Genomic DNA, 22,950 nt, shown 5'->3' on the forward strand with positions numbered 1-22,950 from the left:
TACTGCCACTTTAAGGAGAACTCTCTCCAGTAACTTTCAGACAGCAGTGAGACAATCCTGATTCTGACATTTTTTTTCCCTGTGACCACATATGCACAAGTAATGCATTAAAAAGTCAAGTCAATAAAAGTCGAAAATCTCCATCTTTTGTGATTCACACAAATTCAGCACTAACCAGCTGCACCCATGCACCACATGGTGTCTGAGATGACACCTGAAAATAAGGTGGGTCTCTGAAGTGATGAGCTAATCAAAGAGCCAATAGCTGAAAAAAAAAAAAAAAGATGAGGTCACATGCCAGAGCAAGGTGGCTGATTGCTCATGTATACACTTACACATGTGGCTGTGATGACACTGAAACCTCTTAGAATGAAACGACAGCTACATCATGGGGCCACAGAGTAAGAAATTAAATGTCAGGGCAGGAGAGCAGGGGAGAATTTATCAATGAAGTCACAACATGTTTGTTTGAAATGCAATAGCACACTCTTACATGTTTGTTTGTACAAACTAACACAAAACTATCCCCTAGAGTCTTATTTGATACTGAAATACCTTCAAAGACTACAAACAAATCACAGTGTTTAGGTCTTAAGGGCGTTTTCAACATAAAGAACTGGTGATATGAAACAATTTCTGGTATGGTTATGCAACAGAAAAATAATGATGAATAAAACATGAATCAAGGTTGTTTTATTTATTTTTTATTTGAGTGAAAAATTTTCTTACATTATAACTTCTAATAGGAATTTCATATTCTGAATTGGTGAGTGCAACATTGTCTGCACCACAGTGTGTTTTTATGTGTGTGTGTAATCTTCACAACTGTGTCCACATTTCTGTGAGCGTGTCCAGCTAGTCCTCGGTCTTGGTGCAGTCATACGGTTTCCACCACTGTGCAAACTGTAGGACTTTTTTCCTCTGGTCATCAAAGTTCTCTCTAATCAACTTTCTCCAACGTCGCGGCTCCAAATCCATCATGCCTCCTACCACTTCCTGTGAGGAGAAAGAGAGGTTTGGTCATGTCGAAATATTGCTTTAAAATTACCTGGAATTAATTTGTCATGGCAGAAAAACATGACTCTCAAACACGACTGCATTTGTCATTAATGCATCTTCATCAATACACTTGTAGCTGTGACCCACAGTCACACATGTACAGTAAAGTTTTGGGAAATTCCTGGAACAGTGACTTCAAATAACTCACTCCCTCCACACATCCGGCAGTCTGACAACATCACATCTTTCAAATCCCTCCTCAAAACCCACCTGTTTAAACTGGCCTACTCTCTCTAGAACTCATCATCACCCATCCTATGTGTCTGTACAAATATATCTCTGTCATGTCCTGTTGTTTTTAGATTGTTTTATCCGTCAATGTTTTAACTGATTTTTGTAAGGTGTCCTTGGGTGTCCAGAAAGGCGCCACTAAATAAAATGTATTATTATTATAAATAGCTAAAGAAAAAGAAGAACACATATTGATTAAGCAAGTAGTCTTAAAAGGTACAGTGTGAAAGATTTGGGGATCATCTAGTGGTGTGGTTGCAGATTGCAGCCAACTGAGTACCCCTCCGCTCGCTCCTCTCTTTCCAAGACTGCAGTGTAAAACCGTGGTAATGCCGTTCGCCTCGCTCAGAGGCCATCCTTACCATAATAACACTACTTTAGGAGCAACGGATGTCAGACGGTGGCTGGTGGTGCCACGGTTTTGCACTCTGCGACTAACGTTACTGCAGTTTCACAAGCATGTCGGAGAACTACGGTGGACTCCAGGTAACATAAAAATGTGAAAGGCTCTCTCTAGAGCCAGTGATTGGTTTGTCCGTTCTGGGCTACTGTAGAAACATGGCGGAGCAACATGGCAGGACTCTGTGAAGAGGACCCCCTTCCTTTATAGATATGAAGGACTCATTCTAAGCTAACTTTAACACAACGATTCTTAGTTTCAGGTGATTTTACACAAATGAAAACATAGTTATAAATATTATATTCTATTTCTGCCAATAAATCCCCCTAAATGTTACACACAGTTCCTTTAATGCACACACTGACCTTGCCGAAGTAATGGGGGAACTTCTGTTCATTTTCAATGACATGAGCAAACCCTCCCTGGAGCCCAAAGTCGACTGCAAAGTAGGGCAGACCTCGAGGAACCTAAGAGGCATTAAAGGAAAAATGAATAACAATTAACAAGGATGGGAGGGTACAAGAACCAGAAATGACAGACAGAGGTAAAAGACAGACTGATATAAAGACAGACAAAGAAGAAGAAGAGGGCATACAGCATGGCGGATGTCTTTCTTAGAGAGGTCGACGACCTTCTTGTTCATGGCCCATTCCTCATCACAGTCCATGATAGCTTTCTGAAGGCACACAGAAACTGTTGTATTACCACACAACTCAAACCGATCCCTACAATACTACTTTTTACAGTGTAAAACATGACAAAATTAATCCGAATGATGAGAGTCAACACACACAGACCTTAAAGTATATGGGTGCCATATCGCCCAGTTCTCGGGGCAGTGGGATACACTCCAGGACCATGTGTTGTCGTTTGCGTGGATTCATGTGTGTTTCCATGAACACACAGTCCATCTCCTGGGACTCAAACATTCGCACCAAAGTACGTCGGAACAGCTGAGGACAGCAAAGAAGCACGGAAGTGAACTTGATTAAATTTGAATCATTCTTGTTTGAAGTAAACACTGAAAATGAAAGCAGCGTGTGGTTCTGATTATATCTACCACTGCTGTGAAAAAAAAACAAGTCATAGAAGTTGGAATTTGCTACTTGAGCCTTTTGGACCTGGAGCTCTGATTCGCTAACCTGCATTTCTGACCAGACATCCTCATCCAATCCGGTGGCAGAGCAGTGATGCTGGAGAGGACAGATACGACAGTGTCCCTCTGCCATCGACAATCCCGCATGAAGGCTCAGGTACACCTGGACACAAGATGGCAAACACACACACAAAATGTAAAAATGCGTCAATTTGGGGTTTTGTTAAAGACAGCACTTGTAGGAAATTATTAATATTTTTCAACATTATTTGACATTTATTTTATATTATTTTATCATTAAGCCATAATAAAAATAATTGTGGTTGCAGCCCTATTTCAGGAGAAAATCTGCAAATGATATCTGAAAGGCATGAACTAGAACGATTTGCATGTTTGCTTGATAAATGACTTTGATTATCATAACTAATCAATTAAGCGACTAATGATTTCAGCACAAATTCCCATGCGCCGCATCCAGGATCTCTTACCTTGCTCCCTATTGCCACTATGAGGTGCTTCTGGAGCTCTTGGCTGCTGAAGCACTGCTGGCATTTCTCCATGGAGGAAGCCATCCTCCTACTCTCCCCGATGGCTTTGCTCCTCATCCTCTCCTCCTCCCTCCCCTCGCCCTCCCGCTGCGCTGCACTCGACACAAACATGTCATCCAGCGTGTAGTTGTCACCGTCTGTCTTCCCCATCATCTGGAGAGTCGGGTGGAGTAGAAGTGGTGGTGGTGGTGGAGATGACAGGGACAACAGAGGAGATACGGGAGAAGAGACGGAGATGAAGGGAAGAAGAGAGAAATGGTGAGAAGAGTTTAAGTGTGATCATTCTTGGCCAAATCTGGTGTATTCTCTCCAACAAAAATTATGAGGGAACACGCTAAAGTTTATATGTAGTGTATTTAAGTAAATTATGAATATGTTTTTTATTGATAAGGAGACTAAATGTCGCTTTCACTTTTCATTTCAGGCTTCAAACTAAAAGGATTCTGCACTGGCACTTCCTAAAAAAGGACAGAAAGTCATGGCAATGCAACTGTAGAGATATCAACTGTCCTTAGAAACTGGCTGGTAGCTTTACTAATTGGTGTATGTAGGTGCTGACGCAATATTACCGTCTGTGCCGTTTCCAGTGTGTGTGTGTGTGTGTGTGTGTGTGTGTGTGTGTGTGTGTGTGTGTGTGTGTGTGTGCGCGTGTGTGTGTGTTGTTCCTGAACTGCCCTGTATGTAAGTTGGTCTCTGGTGTGTGTTAACGGTGTGAGGCAGGATGCCGAGTATCGATTCTGGTGTTTCTACGTCTGAGTCTTGTCACCATGGCGACCGGGCAACAGGTTGGAATCCGTGTGCATGTGAGAGAGCGAAAGGCGAGCATGGCTGAAGTGTGTGTGCATGACTCGCTGTGTAGGAGTGAGTGTGTGAGTGAGAGTGAAAATTGGATTAGTTTAGTGACAGTGTGGGAGGGAATGTGTGTGTTTGTGTGTGTGTGTGTGTGTGTGTGTGTGTGTGTGTGTGTGTGTGTGTGTAGGAGTGAGTGAGTGTGTGCAAAGGACTGCACCTAACTGTGCAGCAGCACCTGCTGCATTTGTCCAGCAGCATCACACATACTCTCGCACACGTACATGCAGATTAATTAAGACATAATAGTAATAAATACTAGTAATAAATCTTTTAGCTAATAATAAAACATTCTTGTTGCAATTGAAATTATAGATTGTGAATTCAGCATGTAGCGGGAGAGCGGAGGGGATTTACATATGTCTGGCAGACGACTCATGTTTTATTAAAATAATACACAACATTAAATCTCCAGACATTGCTAGTCTGCTAACAGACTTTGTCTCTGACCAATGGATAAAACTGGTATTTATAGAAGCCCTGCCATGGTAACTGTAGATGTATTTTTAGTGTCACTCTTTGTAGGTGCAGAACGTGTGCGTGTGTCTGTGTGTATTTCTATACACATGCATGTGTAATGAAAATATGAGTGAGTGCTTGAGATTGTGCGTGTGCATGTGTGTGTGTGTGTGTGTGCCAGTGAGTGAGTGAGTGAGTGAGGCAAAGTGAACGAGTGAGGGGCAGAGGAAGTCGGAAAAAGGAAAATCATGGACAGAGCTAAAGCATTTGTCTTTTTTTTATTGCCATAGCAACTCCTCCAAACCCCTTTGTTTATTAATGCTTCCTTTTCATATACACACACACACACACACACACACCTGTCAGTAGGATTTTACGCACACACACACACAGACACCTGTCAGTAGGAATTTCACACTACTTGTTGTCATGTTCCTACCTACAGGGAGAGAAGAAGTACACAAGAAGAAAAGAGAAGAGGGAGAACGTGTCTCGGCTCATGGAAAAGTGCAGTCTGTGAAACCGCTGATAGACTGACACACGCACCACAACCTGCCAGCACCCATCTGCTGCTGTACGTCTATTTCAAGCACACGGTGGAGGAGAGAGTCGCAGAGAGAGAGAAACAACTAGATGTAAGAGTAGTAGAGGATGGAGAAGAATGGATAACGACACAGAACCAAATACAATCTGACGGAACAAATCCTAAACGTCTATCCGTTCTTCCTAAGAGTATTATAATTAATCTAAGTGATCTTTCACATAAACACATATACATATAATACCTGAGTAGATTTGTACCTTGTGTGTTATGTGCTGGTGTTGTGATAACACCAGCTCTTGGGTTGCCAGACTGAGAAAAAAACTTTTGTTGCCAGGCTGGGGAATCAGTGATCTGAGCCCAAAGATGCCAGGATCTTATTTATCTAGGTCAATAACTGAAAAGGTAACCTGTAGAGTTTTTGACCGAGCCATTTTTATATGAGTGAATGAATAACGTTTTCTTACCTTGGAAGCCATGCGAGCGTAGAGGGCGTTCTGATCCTGTGCAGAGCTCATCTTCTCCCTCCTCACCATCTCCTTCAGACCCACGTTGTCGTCATCCTGGAAGTAACGCACACGCTCCCCGTCAACATGGGTCTCGATCTGAAGAGAGGGAAAGAGAGACGAATGTGAACAAAAATAGGCAAGGAGAGACAAGGTGGAGGACAGGTAGGTAAGGTCACTGGAAATTGGGTCTCGAATGTAAAAAAAAAAAAAAAAGACAATCATAAAAGTTATTCAAATCACATCCTAAATCACATCCTTGAAACTGAGAGACAAAGGACAGTGGGGAGAAGACGAGGACAACCTGGAACTCTGACAGCGAGAGGCTGATCAGGAGGGTAACAGAGGACGAGACAGACAGTAAAGGAGACTCAGCCACTTTATAAATTCATAATAACCATAAACAGAGAGTGGACTGGAGAGCTTTGTTTATATTACACACGTTTCAACTCGGAGTCAGGTGGAGTCCCTGCTCTCATTACACACTGTGATGAATACCAAACGACATGGAACAAATAGAAGGACTCAAAGCCTTTGTCCTCTAGCTGCAACAGTGTGCAGGACCCTTTGTCTTTGTCCTACTTGGTGGATTTCTGGTGTGGTTCAAGATTTATTTTTACCATCTAAAAAAACATCCCTTCCTGTTGTCCTGTCATTTATTTTTCCACTTTCATTTCACTCGTCATCCCTCTCTCTTTACCGCTTTCTTCTTCCGTCGTCCTCCGTGGGGCTCCTGGTGTCCAGAGGGGGCATTGACTGGCCAGGCACGACCTGACTGGTCTGTTCTGAACAGCAGGACTTCCTGGTCTTCACTGGAGCGACCTGTGACCTGAAAAAAAAAAACATAGCCAGGTCATTTCCACTTTTGTTTGATTTTGCATAGCAATGCACAAGACTACAACAGTATTCCCAAAGAGCCGAAATATCTTTATGTATTCACCTTTTGGCAAAAAGGTAAAAAGCTAATACCTCAATACTAATGTTCGATGATGTAATGATGTCTGCAACCAATGCCACGTCAGAAATGCTACATTTGCTGATTATATTTAACATGGAGGACTGTATTAGTAACCACAGGCTTTGATCCATAGACTGTATATAAGAAGTGAACATAGTCACTGTGATGTCACCCATTGGTTTGTGAATCACGGTTTTGAAGCCTCGAGTTCGGCATTTTGACCCTCGCCATCTAGGTTTTTCAAAATAACTTTCATGAACTGAAAACACACTGTGAAAGGGTTAAAGTTGTAAGACGAAAACGAGGGACTATCAGGACAGAGGAAGTAGCTGCTGCAACACCTCTGGCTCATTCCAAAGAAATGCTTTGAGTTTCAGAAGGGCTGGGTTTAATCCGTCATAAACACTCAATCTAACTACTCAATTTTCTAAATATAGTCATACTTTGTGCGTTGAATTAGATTAAAGTTGTCCCTCTGTGTTTGAGAAGTTACAGAGAGCACTTGTAAATGACAGAGTGGTGCTTTTTTTCCTTACAAGACCTGACTTCTGTTCAAAAACTTGAGTGGTAGAGTGACCTGATAAAACTGCTGCTTCATTGCCAATTCAGTACTCAACACATGTCCTCTCCGTTTATAAAAAGATCAAAAAAGTTTGCTTGTTATGAGGAGCTGAAGTCTGAGTTGCACAAAGACTGAAGTTTGACCTGACAGGTAGAGACAGACAGCCAAGAAACAAGAACAAGGTGGGAGTAGCGGAGAGGGTGGGAGGCAGTCACAAGAAAATTAAACTGGACTGTCAGAAACAAAATGATAGAAGAGAATATTTCCCCTCTCCGGTCGACACAGTAAGGCCTTTCAAGGCTCCACGCGCAGTGGAAGTATGAGCCAGACAGGCGGCAAGAGTCAAAACACTGAATAGTGAAGACAAGCCAAAAGTCTTCTATAACAAGACGGATTGGAAGGAGCTCCAAAGAAGTGCAAATCAACAGCACTCCATCTGTAGTGCTGAAGTACCTCTCAGCTGATGAGTGCACTAAAACCTAAGAATTATGACATTTTCTCAGAAACGTTGCTGAGGATTTCACCCCGGTCTTCTTCCATTTGGACAGGACGGCCTGTAGTGGGGATGAATCTGGCCTAACATGCAAATGATGATGTACTGTACAGGTTATATAAATAATCACAGCCTGCTTTCCGTGTGTTTATAAAGTTGTCTGGAGTCTGTTCGTGTCGGAAATAGGCCTTCATTTATTTCTGCATGTATACATGTGTGTGTGTGTGTGTGAAGCCAGAGAAGGCATTAGCAATGTCAAAGAGAGGAGATAAAGCAGTGCTGAGGTGTCAGGGCACTGCCATTGCTCACTTGTTAATTGCTTGTACTACAAACGCAGGCAGGATGGCACATATAATCTCCCTGTCGATCTGTCTCTTTCTCATTCTCTATAACACGTAAACACAGGGGGCATACTCCGAATGACCCCTGGTAGGAGAGAGTCGTCAGCACGCTGAAAGACATTTGTTTCCCATTAGGGTCTGCTAAAATGCCAAACAGGAGCCGCTTCCATACAGGCATCAAGACGTAAGAGCCGAGCAGCAGAGAGAGACTTCAAACAAACAAATTCCTTTTAAAAGCAGTCAGACGTAACGGCGAAGAGTTTAGTTTCATCTGAAGACGAGTGTGTGTGAGGCACTTTTCTTCCCTGCGCGGTGAGAGAGATGGATGCTGCCTGCAACCTGCTGTGTGTGTGTGTGAAGTTTTAGAAAAGATACAGCCCTGAGTGTTTGGATTAGCATTTAGACTATGGGAGAGGAAAAAGATTCAGTGTGTTTGTGTGTGTTTCAGGTAAAAGGGCTGTGTGTGAGTCTCTGTATCTGTGTATTCCTGTGTGTGCATGTGTTTACATGTGTGTATGATTTGAGACTGGGTGTGTATATATATATTCAATTTAGAACATGTCTGCATCTGGGAATTTAAGTGATTACACATGAAAATCTGCAGTGTGTATCAGTGTGTGTGTTGGATACAATAAAACTGGGGGAAATAGCGCGTGTTTAACAATGCAGCACAATGTGGTCTTATTTAGTCCATATCTTCAGTAACATTGTCTTTTTTTTGCACGTCCTCTATTGTGAGCCTCTATGTTGCAGGTTTTTTATGATTTTAATAACTTCTTTAAATATTAAACTTTGTTTTTAGGGTGACTAAAACATCTGTCCAGGGACTAAAGAGGAAAAAACGCTGGAGCATTTACAGCAATGTTTATTAATGTGCACTGTCCCTGTTAAATAAACTAATAAAATAAAAAAAGTAAAATTAAATAAATAGATATCAGCACAGGGGAAAACTGCTCTCATGAAACAGCAAGTATTTAGATAGCAAAGAGACAGATAAAAAAAAGGAAAGGAGGAGAAAGAGAGAAATTGACTGGGGGAAAACTACAGTATTTCCAAGGAAAAAACTCCTCTCTATTATTCCATCTTTTTTTAAACTCTCTAATCATTGTTTCCTTTATTGGGGTGAGGAATTGAATGTGTAAGATGTAAGTATTCACAGACCTGCTTTGATTGAGCCGTTTCTTGTAGCTGCTTCATTCGGGCGGCGTGGCTCTCTTTGGCTTTGTGTGCTGCATCCAGCTGTGATTTCAGCTTCTCAACCATGGCCTGAAACACACACACACAAACATACACAAATTCAACACAGGTGTACAGGTTTTTTGATAACACACAATGTGTTTACACAGTGTTAAATGAAATATAAGAATGAAAAAGCCTTCTTGGCCTTTTTTTCTTGTTTCAAAATGTCCAGAGAACACTTCTACCAAAGTAAATTCAAAAATTCAGTTGCGGGCACAAATGGGTTAATATATAGCTATCTATTCATGTTAAAAAAATGTTCTCTCGAGTTTTTTGACATCGTCAAAAGACTTTGAGGCTGAACACTGAAACTACAGAGGACAGAACACATTCGTCTCAAGCACACAGAACCTCTTAAGCCATACTGCTGCTGCAGATATCGATACCTTTATGTACAAGACAGAAAAAGCAAGTGCATGACTGTTAAAGGCACTTAACACACACAAAGTGGTTTGGGAATATCGGTTTGATTGATTTGTCATGTAGGGAGATGCTGGATGTCAGGTTGGTTGATAGCACTTAGTGTTATAGGTGTGAGTGTGTGTGTGAGTGTGTGTGTGTGTGTGTGTGTGTGTGTGTGTGTGTGTGTGTGTGTGTGTGTGCGCAGTGCGAACGTAAGTGCGTGTTGTAACAGACAGCTGTGTAACACTCTCTATAAGAGATCCCAATAGCACGCTTAGCATTGACAGGTGAAGACAGACAGAGGGGGAGTTAAGTGCACAGCTCAATGAGCGCTATAAATCAATGGATCCCCGTGAGCAGTTAAATCTATACAAAGAGTTAAAGCAAATGTGCTGAGAAAAAGTAAATCATAAATATAACAGCTCAATGAACACCTGTAGTTTGTTTTTTACATTAATTAATATATTTTAAATGCTTTTATCCTACGCCTTTAAATAAAGTGATCAGTAAATAAAGTATGTAAATATTGCATATAAGACGTTACTTGTGGTCGTATTATATTTGAGGACTAGACAGTACGGCTACATACAGTACTTAACATTAAATCAGGAGAGTGTTGGATTATGGGTTGTTTGTAGCCTTAATGTTGCTGAGCTAGTGAGGTTTCTTCATTTATTGTTATAGTGCGTCTTTTAGAGTTAGTCGAAATGTAGTAAACTACAGGAGATTCTGACGGCGCGCGTAACGTGGAAGTAAATTCCTGATGAGTGAAAATGAGCCGGCAGAGTCTCCTAATGAGAAAATCAAAAGTCCAAACCAAGAAATAATAACAGCCAGTGAAAATGACTCTGACAGGAGAGTGTGTGCGTATATGACTGATAGACAAGCTACACAAATATGGGATTTATGTTCTACTTTAATGGAAGTCATTTATGTTTCACTTTTATAAGAGAAAAGGCTTCAGAGATAAGGACTTTCTTATCCTTGGGCTAATAGTATCTCAGGGACACTTTCCCACAAGACTAGGCTAATAGGGTTCCTACGGATTAAGGCAAGTTAGATAAAAGACTTTTTTAATACCACTCAAAATGAAATTTAAGACCAACTTTACAATAACTAAAATTGAAGGAAAAAAAGACGTAATCAATTACTTAGGTTTAGGAGTAATTTTAGGTGTACACCCAAATGTTGTCCGGAGATTTGTTGCTGCTTGCCCTGATGCAGGTATCGGAGATGGGGGTGGAGGCGTGAAGGTAGAATTTATTTTTGTATTAATTAATTCAATGCCTATTAAGACTTTGTACGGATCAGCTGGAACCCTGTAATCATTTTTTTCTCATCTTAAAAAAGTATTTTTCTTAAAACAGGTGTTGTAAAACGACTAGTCATCTTATATTCAGGGTTGTCTCATTCAGCTTCATACACACAGTATCATAACAATAACCTACTCACCGTGTTGCCCATAATCTCTGCCTTCACCAGTTTGGCTCCCAGTCTGTTCATGTCCTCCTCTGACAGCAGTGGAAGCTCCTCCTCTTCCTCCTCTTCCTCCTCACTGTCACTCTCACTCCTAGTTAAAACAGGAAGAGGAGAGTTTGAAGGTCAAACCAAAACCAAGAGGTAGAAAGGGAGATTTAAAAGGCAAAGATTACCAAACATTTCCTTATTTCCACGACAATATGCAACCAATTTATGGCAGAACAAATTCACAACCGTAACAAGTAAATCTTTTAAATTAAACGCATCTGATGAACAACAGGATATAATGACTCCATCATTCCTTCCTAATAATAGTCCTAAACCCTCTAATGGGAAACTTATTTGTGAAGGTTTTAATTTAACCATTTAGTTGTTTCCTTGTGAGCTCTCACACTGTTTATCTGCTATGATTCATTTGAGTCTTTGTGCCCCCCCAGAGATCATTACAGCCTTTGCCTGGGAGGATCTGAGCTGCAGCCTGGGAAGCGTCGTTCTAGGCTATTACACTTCTCATAGCCTCATTTCATTCTGCTGCCACGCTGCAGACTCATTTCATGCTGCAGGGGTTCTGGGTGCTGGTTTACCCAAACAACTTAGCCTAATGAGGCAAAACACAGAACACACACTAAGGAGGCTTTACAAAGCAGTGATGCTCCGACATCTGGACTACAACCGCGCTGTATGTTGGACTGCCATGAAAGTTGGAAAACGTTTACGAAGCAATCAGTTGACGCAGTTTCTGTGCAATTAATTTGTGTCGCAGTTCAGTTTCCCTTTAAATGAGACAGAAACACTCATGTATGCTGCAGATATAGCATACGGAAATGGAGAGGAAGATGAGAGGCAGAAATTCAATTAAGAAAGAACATGAAGAAAAGGACCAGGGTGGCATGGTGTAAGGACCTATAGTATGTTACTGTACTTTGAGTATTTAGTACAGTAAATACTGTGTGAGGGGACTGAGAACTGCTGCTTTATAATGGCTGAAAAACATCCATCCATTGACTGATGGTTGATATCAATAACACAGAATAAACAGAAACAATACTGAGACAATTACCCTGCAGGAGTCATTTACAACTTGGGTTAAAGCAAGAAAAGATGTAGACTAAAGACAGCTTATGTGTATCTAAATATCTGAAACTAAACAAAGTGCTTTAGACACAAAGACAGCTGTTGAGATAGAAATAGTACAGATGATAACCTGTGACTTACAGAGTGCAGAGGCCTAGGGAGTTGTTCTGGGAATATCAAGACTAATGTTCAAAAGCAGATAAGCACATCAATGGTTCTTGCAGGTCCCCTTGAAACTAACCCAGAACATATGTGAAGACACAGACGTGTTTTATGGACGGGATTACTGTGAGATAGTCTCTGAGGAGGTTGGCAACGTGAACACATTAACATGACCTGACACCGATTGATGCTTTTATGCTTGAAGTTCCATTAGTAGTTTTTCTTGCGTGTGTGTGAGACACCATTACGAATCCAACTTGTATCCCAACATCTACACATGCTGCCAAAAAGGACATGATGATTAAATATGCCTTATTTTGTACTTTTCTTACACAAGGAATGACGAATTTATTCCCTTTCCGTTAAGATGATTATTTGCTATACTTAGAAAGTCACCATCTCGGCGTTTTTGGCTTTGAATTGGAAATATTGCAAGAACTCCCACTGCAACATATGTGCTAAACAGATATAAAGATGCTCAACACTCAGTCCATCATTTTTTATGTGGTACTGACTCCCAAAGGAAAATGGAAAAACAAACATTTTTCAGGATGAGACTATGAGAAAAAAACAAACAGCAAAATGCTGGTTTCAGTGATTTAAAAGTCAGTTGCCAGGGGGTTGAAAGAGTGTGTTTATGTGTATGTAATAGCAAAGCTACTGCTGTCATGATTGTGAGTGACATCCCGTTTCATGTGGGTGGACGATAACGGGATTGGGAAACGGCAATAATGGGACTAATTCTTTCATAATGTCCACCCAAACACATACAACTGGAATATTCAATCCATGCGGTGGAGTTCGCCGTCATTTAGCAAACCATGTTTTCAAGGCAACAAAATTAAAAACCTTCAAACCTCGATGTCGTTGCAGCGGCTTTATCACCACACAGACCATCTTGAGGAGCAGTTACAGTTTTCCCAGGATCCCTCTCTTTCTCCTGCTGCGGTTTCTCAAAGCTGGCAGATTCGCGGGCAGGATTGTTGTTCTTCTTCCATGCCGGCATGCTGGTGTTACGTGGACCAGAGTCTTCATCGTCAGAGCTGGGTTTCAGGAAACCTGTGGACGGTCGTGGTGGACGAGGACGACGCTCTGGAGCTGCACAGGAAAGAAATTACAAAGCATGTTGAGGCTTCCAAGACTTCCTGATTTGTGATATTAATTAAGCAGCTTTGTGACCAATGTTGTTGCTATTTTTCTAAATTATTTAAAAGAAAAAGAACACAAGGTTTAACCCACATGTGCAAAACTTGACTTAGACATCTAATAGAAAAGGCCTTGACATCAACCCACCTTCACCACTGTCATCGTCCTCTGAGGGTTTGAGGAAGCGGCTTTTAAGTGACCCAAAAGAGGGAGAACGTTGACTCCAGTTTTGTCCGGATGATGATGCAGCACTTTCTCCATTTCTTTCACTATCCCTATCTCTCTCGCTGTCTCTGTCCCCATCTCTGTCTCTTTCATTATCTCTTTCTCTGTCTGTTCCTCTATCCCTCTCCCTCTCCCTCTCGCTATCTCTTCCTCCATCCCTCTCCCTCTCGCTATCTCTTCCTCCATCCCTCTCCCTCTCTCGATCTCTTCCTCCAGCCCTCTCCCTCTCTCTATCTCTTCCTCCATCCCTCTCCCTCTCTCTATCTCTTCCTCCATCCCTCTCCCTCTCTCTGTCTCTATCCCTCTCTCTAAACCTGTCTCCGTCTCGACCTCTCTCTTCCTCTCTGCCTTGATATCTCTCTCTGTCTGTGGGTGATGAATCTCTTTCCCTTTCATTTCTTCTCCACCGATCTCTCTCTGCCCCATCTCCATCTTTTCTCCTCCATCTCTCTCTGGCCTCGTTCTCTCCTTTCCTCCGCCCGCCTCTCGCTGCTCTGCCTCCTTCTACTCCTCCTGCGCTATATCCATACACAGCTATCTCAGCATCTGCAAGTTTTTGCTGAAATTCTTCCATTGACTGTAAAAAAGAGAAATACAAGGCATATTAAAATACTTGAACACTTTGCGATTAAAATCTTCACAAATGTCCAAACTGTCCACCTGTGGCACTTTATTGAAGGTCAAGTGGAAAATAAAAAAACAGTTATATCTAACTGATTTAAGGTCGATTAGTTTCATAATTCCCAGCAGGTTACTATGACATATTAAAAGGGTTTTGTAGCTTGCCCTCTGGTGTGGTCTATTCTACAGATGCTTGTAATGTAGATTAAGAGGAGTCAGTTAAGCCTAATTGTTGGCTTTGCTTGCTTCCTCACTAGTCTGAAAGCCAGTTCTTTAAACAAACTAATTCTATGACTAGCCACGTAGCATTAGCTATTGTAAAAAAGCAAATGTGTAAATAACAACATGGTGTCATTTACCTACAAGATACTATTATAAAGTTGTTAAACAAAATACTAACATGAGAAACACAAATCAATCGCCTGTATCGAATGATGAGTCTCAAATCTGTTAAAATGGGTCCTCAATTTTCACTATCTACTCAGCTGTTTTTGGGTAATCTCCACTATAACTACCAGAATTAACATTATGTCGCCTTAAAGCTTATATTTAAACAACGCATACATACAAAAACCTCTCTGGGATTTGCACAAAAGCATCCAAACACACACACCATCAAGATAATATAGAGTTACACAAATACCAAATAACTCCTGTACGTATACAACAATATATATTGAAAATTATAGGTACAAAGACAGTATATAAGATGTCTCTGCTTTGCAAGGACAAACACAAATGAGGTGCACTGCTGTGGCTGGCTGACAAAGGAAATAGAAAGCGCACACACACAGATATACACACTAGTTCTGACAGTTTCTATGCCGTCAACTGGAAGCACAAATGCCGACACAGCTCAAAGTGACTTAACAAAGGACACCGTGTGCGTGTGTGTGCGTGTGTGTGTGTGTGTGTGTGTGTGTGTGTCTGTGATGTCAGACAGCAAAGAGATGGATTAATAATAAAACAAGGTATCTAGACACATCCCTCTGTCAGTGGTGAGCAAGCATATGTGTTTGTGTGTCCTTGACATCTGAGTGCATTTACATTAACATAGTATAAGTCAGAGTAACTATGAATCAATATTTTTATGTCCAAACCTCCATTTACAATCAAATGAATATTACGCAACGTCTTCTATTTGGTGTTTTTTTCGCAGAACCGCATGCGCCTGCTGAATCATGCATGCAAATACTTAATTGCTGCCAGTGTGCCATCAGTTCTCACCCCGTATCTTTCGGCCACAATTTCGTTGAGGCTGCGCTGCTGCCTCTCTGCCTGCTCCGTCATCCTTTGGTAGCTCTTCCTCAGCCAGCCCAGACCTGCATCATTCACGACTGGGCCTCCTGGGAGCAAGGGGAGAAAAACTGTTACAAAGACGCATAAACAAAAACACAACTTGTCTGTGCCTGTTAATTAATTCTGAGCCTTCAGCGAGTAAGTAATATCTTCCACATTGTCATTTTACTGTCACATCAAGTCAATAAAATTATACAAATGCAAGTATTAGATGCCACTTCACCAGCCAGAGACCAACAGAAGTGATGAGTAAAAGGTAACCAAAAGATAGATATAAAGAACTAAAGGGAAAAAAGGAGACGGTAAACAATGAAGCAACTTGAAATCTTCCTTGAAGAAGAAAATCTAATTCAGTACCACCTGTTCCTGACGTCATTTGAAAATTGATATCAAATAACCAGAGTGGTATGGTATTAAAAAAAAATTTAATTAAGAAGGGGAGGAATTGGGAAAAGAACATGAGTAAAAGTCGCTTGTTGTGAGAAGCTGAAAAAGAAATCTTTAAAAAAAATCCCCAAAAAAACAAAAAGGAAAGGCAGATCCAGGAAAGAAACAAGAGATGACTTAAGAGAGGAAAAACGAAGGTCAGGATAAAGGAGGGTGAGAAGAGAAATTTAGTCTTTAAATCCATGGGAAATAAATGTTCTACAACAGTTCACACAACTTCCAAGAGAGATAAAACAAGACAAAATGTACTGACCAAAGCCTCTGGTCAAGGTCAACACTGACGACATGGCGATGTTTAATCATGTGCAGCTCCGACTAGAACATTTGACCAGTGGTGATAAAAGGGCTTCTACTGTCATCAAACACAGAGCTGGCTCTTGTTGCACCACTTCAAGCTGCACATCATCACTTTTTCAAACGTATCCCGAGGCTGACCACATGTCACCTGATCATTAACCAGCAAGTGTTTCCTTTACTTCATTTATTTTAGTTTTTTTTTCTGAGCAAAACGAAAAGTATCCAATACTGTTTGCATCAGCTTAGTTTGGCTTGCTGTTAAAATAAAGCTTACAACAGAGAGAATATGCCAACTCTGGAGGGAACTGTACTTCCCGTGTAGAGATAAGAGACACATGGCACACATACACCTGCATTTGCTTGTCAGCTTAACACAGCTTACTCTCCGTCTGTCTGTCTCTCTAGCTCTCTCTCTCTCGTTTTCCCCAAATCCCTGACTCACTCAGAAGCTCTTCCTTGCTCTATCTGTCAAACCTCCATGTTGACTTTTCTGCACACAGAATTGTATTCAGGTCACTCTCTGATTTTAAAATTCAGTTCTCTTTTCTCCTGCACTTTCAGCACACCGAAAAACTTTACAGCTAATTCCCCATCCGCTTCCCATGGGAAATGGTTGAAGCTGTGCATCCCCAACTTGACAGAAGCTCCCCTGTGACAGACCTACATCTCGTTTTGAGCAAGACTGTGACTGTCATACATAACCACGCAGATCATTTTTGACAGAACAGAAAGATCACTCTTACATATTTATTAAAACACAAAGACACTAGCACATGTAACTTCTACGCCGACATGGATGAGAAGTCCATAGAGTGCGTGGAAAAATAGAGATTTAAACATCCACAATTCACAGCTCGGTAAACTGAGGAGGATTGCCAATATTTCTAATATATATTAGAGATGTCCCATTTTTAAGCTTCTTTCTTTACAGCCAACATTTCAATCGCCAAATCCAGTGAGTAGCTTTAATGATAATTCACGCACTGGTCAGGTCAAGTGTATCATTTACCATGAACACCTTGTTTAGGCTGGCTGGTCTGAAGAGGAGGAAAGGACAGGAAATGAGGGAATATGAGAAAAACAGTTAGAGGGAAGAGTGTGAAGTGCTGTAAGCAAACATGGGAGTGTATGAGCAGTGTGGTTGTAGGGAGCAGTAGGACCCATCTGAATTGCATCCTGTTTTTCATTTTATTTTTTCCTTCGCTAGAGGGGAATAGTGAGGCAACTCTGGTCTACCGAGGCAACTTTTTATCAGACACACTGCCTCTACTTCAATGGATTTCTGGGCTCGAATGTTGAAAAATAACATCAATGAATAAAATCTGGAGTGAATTTTTTATTCTGACACCAAAAGATGTTTATAGAATATTTTACATAGCTGGAAAATGTTCTGCTATGCCATTACCTTTCTTTGCTGCAGTACCAGCCGTCTCCTTCGGGGGCAGACCAGTCCCTCCATCTTTCCAGAATGGGTTCAGCTCCAATTTGTGCAAACCAGCCTGAGGGAACCAAACAAACACACATACACTTGAAACATTTCTGTATACCGTCAATAGCTCAACAGGGGCACAAATAATACAAATCCAGACAAAAACAAAAATAAGTACACAAACACCACAGGATACTGCTGTCCAAGAGGGGACACCCTCTGTTACCTTGGTAACCACACAGTTGGGAAAACGAGGAGACTGACTGCCAGTGTTTTTTTATAGGATGCAATTACATGCATACACAAACATTTGCTTTTTATCTCCCTCTCACACAGACATTCAAGTTGTTACGTTAGGATTCAAATAACAGAGACATGTGAATCTGCCAACTGAGGACACCATATACATCAGAGGAACCATATGGCTGTCCATACCCTCCCCGGGCCGACACTGGAACGAAAACCACGGTAGAAGGGGATTGGATGTTACAGATTGGAGAGAAAATAGGGGGAAAACAACACACCTGTTCAATAGCCAGAGCCTTTGCCCTCTCCTCCTCTTTCAGTCGCTCTTTCTCAGCCCTCTTCTCTGTTGTGGACGTGGTGCTCATTGCCAGGAAGTCAAAGGTCATCCATTCGTCTCTCTACAGGACAGAGACAGACAGTGTGGGGGGTTAAACAGAGAAAAAGAAAGATATATAGATTGAGTGGCTGATGCTATGAGTAAGATTGGTACTAAGCAGATGAAGCAAATAATGCATGTCTATAAGTACAAAACCTTTTCATACTAGGCTTGCCGCAGTAGTCGGGTGTTACCAGTGTTCAGGCATATATACACACTAATAATCACATTACCTGCCCACTGCCCCCCACCATTGTTTTGCTTTTTTTTCTAGAAATAAAACCCATTGAGTTAATTTTCACGAATCAGCACCGTGTTATTAATAAATAGTGCGACAACAGAAGCTACAAACAGAGATAAAGAGTCTGCTCTGTACAGAGAGTTGACAGACAACACGATGGCGGAGGATTTGGTGTCGAGGTGAAAAGAAAAAAACGCCTAATTGGCAATAATTATGAGAGAACCATAACGTTAATGAGGCAATCACCGTGTGAAGGACGGGCGAGCACGGCCGGTTTTCGCGGCACAGCGGCTCCAGGTGGAAACCTGCGGCCCTGCAGTGAAAGCTGGACCGGAGAGGCCAGACACACAGCCATCCAACGTTAAAGATCAAGGGTGATCCACATATATTGAGCGTCATCTTTTCTTGTAATATATCCAGTGTAATCGGTAACACCGGTTTAGAAGTGGGGGGAAGTGGGGAAATTTCCTCACCGTCACACCCTTCTTAATACCTCTAGATACAGTATTACCTCTAGACACTTTAGCTTCTTAATTCATCTCCACTGCGGAAAAGGGACTTTACTATTCTTGTCTTGAATTTAGAAACATCTTCAGTGAAAATAAAACATGAAGTATCTGTAGGACCAGGTAAGGAAGTTACCTCGACATTCTGTGCTGGGCTGGGGTTGCTCTCTGAAGGCTTGGACTGATCAGGAACCTGCCAGGCTTTAGCAGCTTGTGTCTGAGCCGAAGATTCAACCCACTCATCACCTGAGTCCTGACACATAGAGAGAGGGAGAGAGGGGGAAATGAGTATGAGAAACTATCATATCAAAACAAAAGGCTGTAAAATGAATAAATGAAGGAAGAGGCCATCCCTGTAAAATAAAGAGTTGTAAGGAGTTCTACATTTCACTTTACAGCTCACCAGGAATGGTAGACTGGTACAAGATTTTCTGCCAAGAATAACTTTCATACAATTGTAAATCACCATTTCATCTAGCAGAATTCAAGCCACGTTTATATTACTTTAGTTAATAACCAGTTTAGCAGCATCTACTGGCACTATTCAGGTGTTAACCTGAGACCTTGTTTAAAGGAGTCATGCAGTGGAAAATAACTTAATAACCCACCTCTGAGCTGTCGTTAGAGCCATCTCCTGCTTCCTTCTTATCCTTCTTGTCCTTCTTGTCCTTCTTCTTTTTCTCCTTTTTCTTTTTAGATTTCTTCTCTTTCTTCTTCTTGTTCTTTACAGAGCCCTCCTGTAGATCCCATGAATTATGTTTTTTTCATTGGTTGTGTTATTGTTTGTTATCAAGATGCAATATATTCATAGAGTCAGCCCTAAATCACACAAGCTATGCAGGGCTACGTTTTTTTGCTTCGTGTGTCTCCATCTAGGGGTGTATATTTCACTAACGTGTGATTGACGACACTATCAATCATCAAGATATTCCCATTTCTGTTTGTTACAATTGCACAAATCTGTCATGAACAACCATCTTCAATCTATAAATTACTGTATCATGTTGCAGTCCGGCAACATAGTCACTACTGTTTTGAAGTACAGTTCAGTTGTGACTTGGCATGCAGTTAATCTAACAATTTACAGCATTACAGTGATTACTCAGTGAAAAATCCTTGTATCTTACGTCCTCTATCTCCTGCAGCCTCTGGTTGATCTCAGGGAGCATCCAAGTGTCCTCCCCTCTCTGCCTCTTCAGCTCCTTCCTCCTCTCTTCCTTCTCATACTGCTTCTTGGCCTGAATGTCGTAATGGAAATAAAAGGGATTATGCAAACGGCAAATCAGTACAACAGTTCAAAGTAAGGGTGCACCAGCATTGGCATTTCCAGACATATCTATCTAAGTGGATTCTTTGGGCTAAAATTATTGATATTATTGATGAATAAAGTCCACAAATAGAGATATTTGTCTCATTACGAAAGGAACGAAACAGTCTTCACATTGTGATTTTGTGTAGCCTCGCCTGTCCTCTTTCCAGGTTACATGGTGGAGAGGAGGTCGTGTGGCTCAGGCTCTAGCTATTTGGCGACACCTTGAAGTTGCTTGACATCCTCCCATCTTTTTCATATACTGCATGTTCACATTCTGTGTATCATTTTGTCATATGGATTGTCTGTATTGTAAATGTATTATGTTGGTCTTTTTGTACATACGACATCTATTATACATCTGCTAATCCTGGGAGAGGGATCCCTCCTCAATTGCTCTTGCTGAGGTTTCTTCCCCTGTTAAAGAGTTTTTCCTTATCCAAAGTGAGAGTGGAAAATTACAGACGGTGTCATATGTTGTACAGATTGTAACGCCCCCTGAGATAAATTGGTGATTTGTGATATTGGGCTATATAAATAAAATGGACTTGACATGACACCGCTGATACGAGTTATGAGTTGCAAATATTTGAGCATCTAACATCTTTAAAGCTGCACACACATACTGTATATCTTTCGGCAGCAATGACAATGATGAGTTCTTAAGTCTTTCCGAGCCAATTCCTCTTCAAATTCAGTATAATGAATCAGACCCAGCTTCACTCTTTGCTTTTGGCCAGTTCAAGCACAGATGAGCCGGGCAGATAATGTGTGATTACAACCTTTAGTGCTCATCTCACAGGAAGCATCATCTGCTCTGGTGTATCATTGCAAACACAGCTGCACAGCACAAAGATAACGCACAATTAAATACCTGTGTACATATGTGATTACACACAACGAGGCTGTCCTAATCTTTACACTGGCGGGGGACCAGTGTATGGCTGCAACCATGACATAAACCTTCTACAAAACACACACAGCAGGTCTCCTATCTGACCCCAGCAGTGTTTGTCCTGTCATTTCCTACCTGCAGTTTTAACAGTATCCGCCTGTCCAGACACAAACATGATCAGGTTAATGTGAAGACACATAGGTACTGATAGCTTTCCGAGGATTAGAGAGACACAAAGATACCAATTCATGTACATGAACTAAGACCAAGAAAGTGGATCATATCAGTCCAGTTCTGAGGTCTCTACACTTGCTCCCTGTCTCTCAAAATACTGCTGCTGGTTTACAAAGCACTAAATGGTTTATGCCCAAAATACATTTCTGATCTTCTGCTATGTTATGAACCAGCCAGACCTCTCAGGTTCATCTGGATCAGGTCTGCTTAGTGTCCCCCAGAGTCACAACTAAACATGCAGAAGCAGCGTTCAGTTTTTATGCACCAAATATCTGGAACATCCCAGAAACCTGCAGGACCAACTCCAACTCCAACTTCTTTTAAATCAAAGCTTAAAACTTTCCTGTTTGCTGCTACTGCCTTTTATTAAACCAGATAATGATCTTATACTGCACTAGAGCTTTTACTCTTATGTGTTATACTCTATTTTAGCTTTGATCCTAGCTTTTATTTTTTTAATTTCTAACCTTTAATGTTTTTATAACTGTTTTAATTATGTCTTAATGTTGCACTTTGTCTCAATGTTGTTGAATGTTTATGTAAAGCACTTTGAAATGCCCTGTTGCTGAAATGTGCTCTACAAATAAAGCTGCCTTGCCTTATTTACAGGAACTTTAAGATATGTTGCTCTCATATATTGTTTCTTATTTGTCTTGGCTTTTACTGCTATAATGCTATGTATTTATATGGTTCTTATTGTAACTAAATAGAGAGAGACACAAAGAAACCAAAACAGATAGTGTTGCTTGAGCATCTAATAGTTAGCTTACTTAGCTTGTTAGCTTCCATTGGGACTAAAATACTATGATTTAAGCCGTAACTGGCGCCAGTAAAGATAACCTGAGATTACCGCATTGGGTTGTTCGCTACAGATGTTACAGGTCATACCTTTTCTACCACTTCTTGCCTCGCTTGTCTCTTATTCTCTTTTCTTTCTTCAATGCTGCTCGAACTCTCAAAACTGGCTCCGAACGCCGCCATGACAACTGTCGTCAAGTTTGTTGTTGTTAAGTGTCGTAAAGCGTCCGCCGTTTACGTCAACCGTTGCATTGTGGTTCTTGTAGTGTACAAAAAAGACAACACCATAAACTGTATCTGTTTCTGAATCAGAATCAGAATTGTGTTTATTGCCAGGTGTAAGAGATTTACACTAGGAATTTGCTTTGGTTATGTTGGTGCAAATCAAACAGTATAATAAAAGAATAGATAAAAACGTTAGAATAAAATAGAATTAAAAAAATTGAAATTCTAAGAATATACAATATACAAAATAAGCTATA

General features: G+C 41.1%; 1 protein-coding gene across 2 annotated transcripts; it reads right to left on the minus strand.

The window, feature by feature from the left end:
• Window positions 1-688: 688 nt before the first annotated feature.
• Window positions 689-22,716, minus strand: cwf19l2 (CWF19 like cell cycle control factor 2). 2 transcript variants are annotated; one of them, XM_074641867.1, is made up of 19 exons: window positions 22,559-22,716; window positions 20,360-20,470; window positions 19,841-19,969; window positions 19,369-19,485; window positions 18,388-18,507; window positions 17,840-17,933; window positions 15,619-15,737; window positions 13,693-14,347; window positions 13,257-13,497; window positions 11,137-11,254; window positions 9,205-9,309; window positions 6,390-6,518; window positions 5,651-5,788; window positions 3,275-3,487; window positions 2,833-2,949; window positions 2,488-2,643; window positions 2,286-2,366; window positions 2,056-2,157; window positions 689-996 (listed from the first exon to the last, which is right to left on the minus strand). In XM_074641867.1, the coding sequence occupies exons 1-19, from the start codon at window positions 22,649-22,651 to the stop codon at window positions 856-858; spliced, it is 2,979 nt and encodes a 992-aa protein (XP_074497968.1). In that variant the 5' UTR covers window positions 22,652-22,716; the 3' UTR covers window positions 689-855. The 2 variants fall into 2 exon arrangements, with proteins under 2 accessions (XP_074497968.1, XP_074497969.1); XM_074641868.1 differs by lacking the exons at window positions 17,840-17,933; window positions 18,388-18,507; window positions 19,369-19,485; ... (1 more) ...; window positions 20,360-20,470; window positions 22,559-22,716 and adding an exon at window positions 16,051-16,344.
• Between the last annotated feature and the right edge of the window lie 234 nt (window positions 22,717-22,950).

Source organism: Sebastes fasciatus, chromosome 7 (genome assembly GCF_043250625.1).
Source record: "Sebastes fasciatus isolate fSebFas1 chromosome 7, fSebFas1.pri, whole genome shotgun sequence".
NCBI lineage: Eukaryota > Metazoa > Chordata > Actinopteri > Perciformes > Sebastidae > Sebastes > Sebastes fasciatus.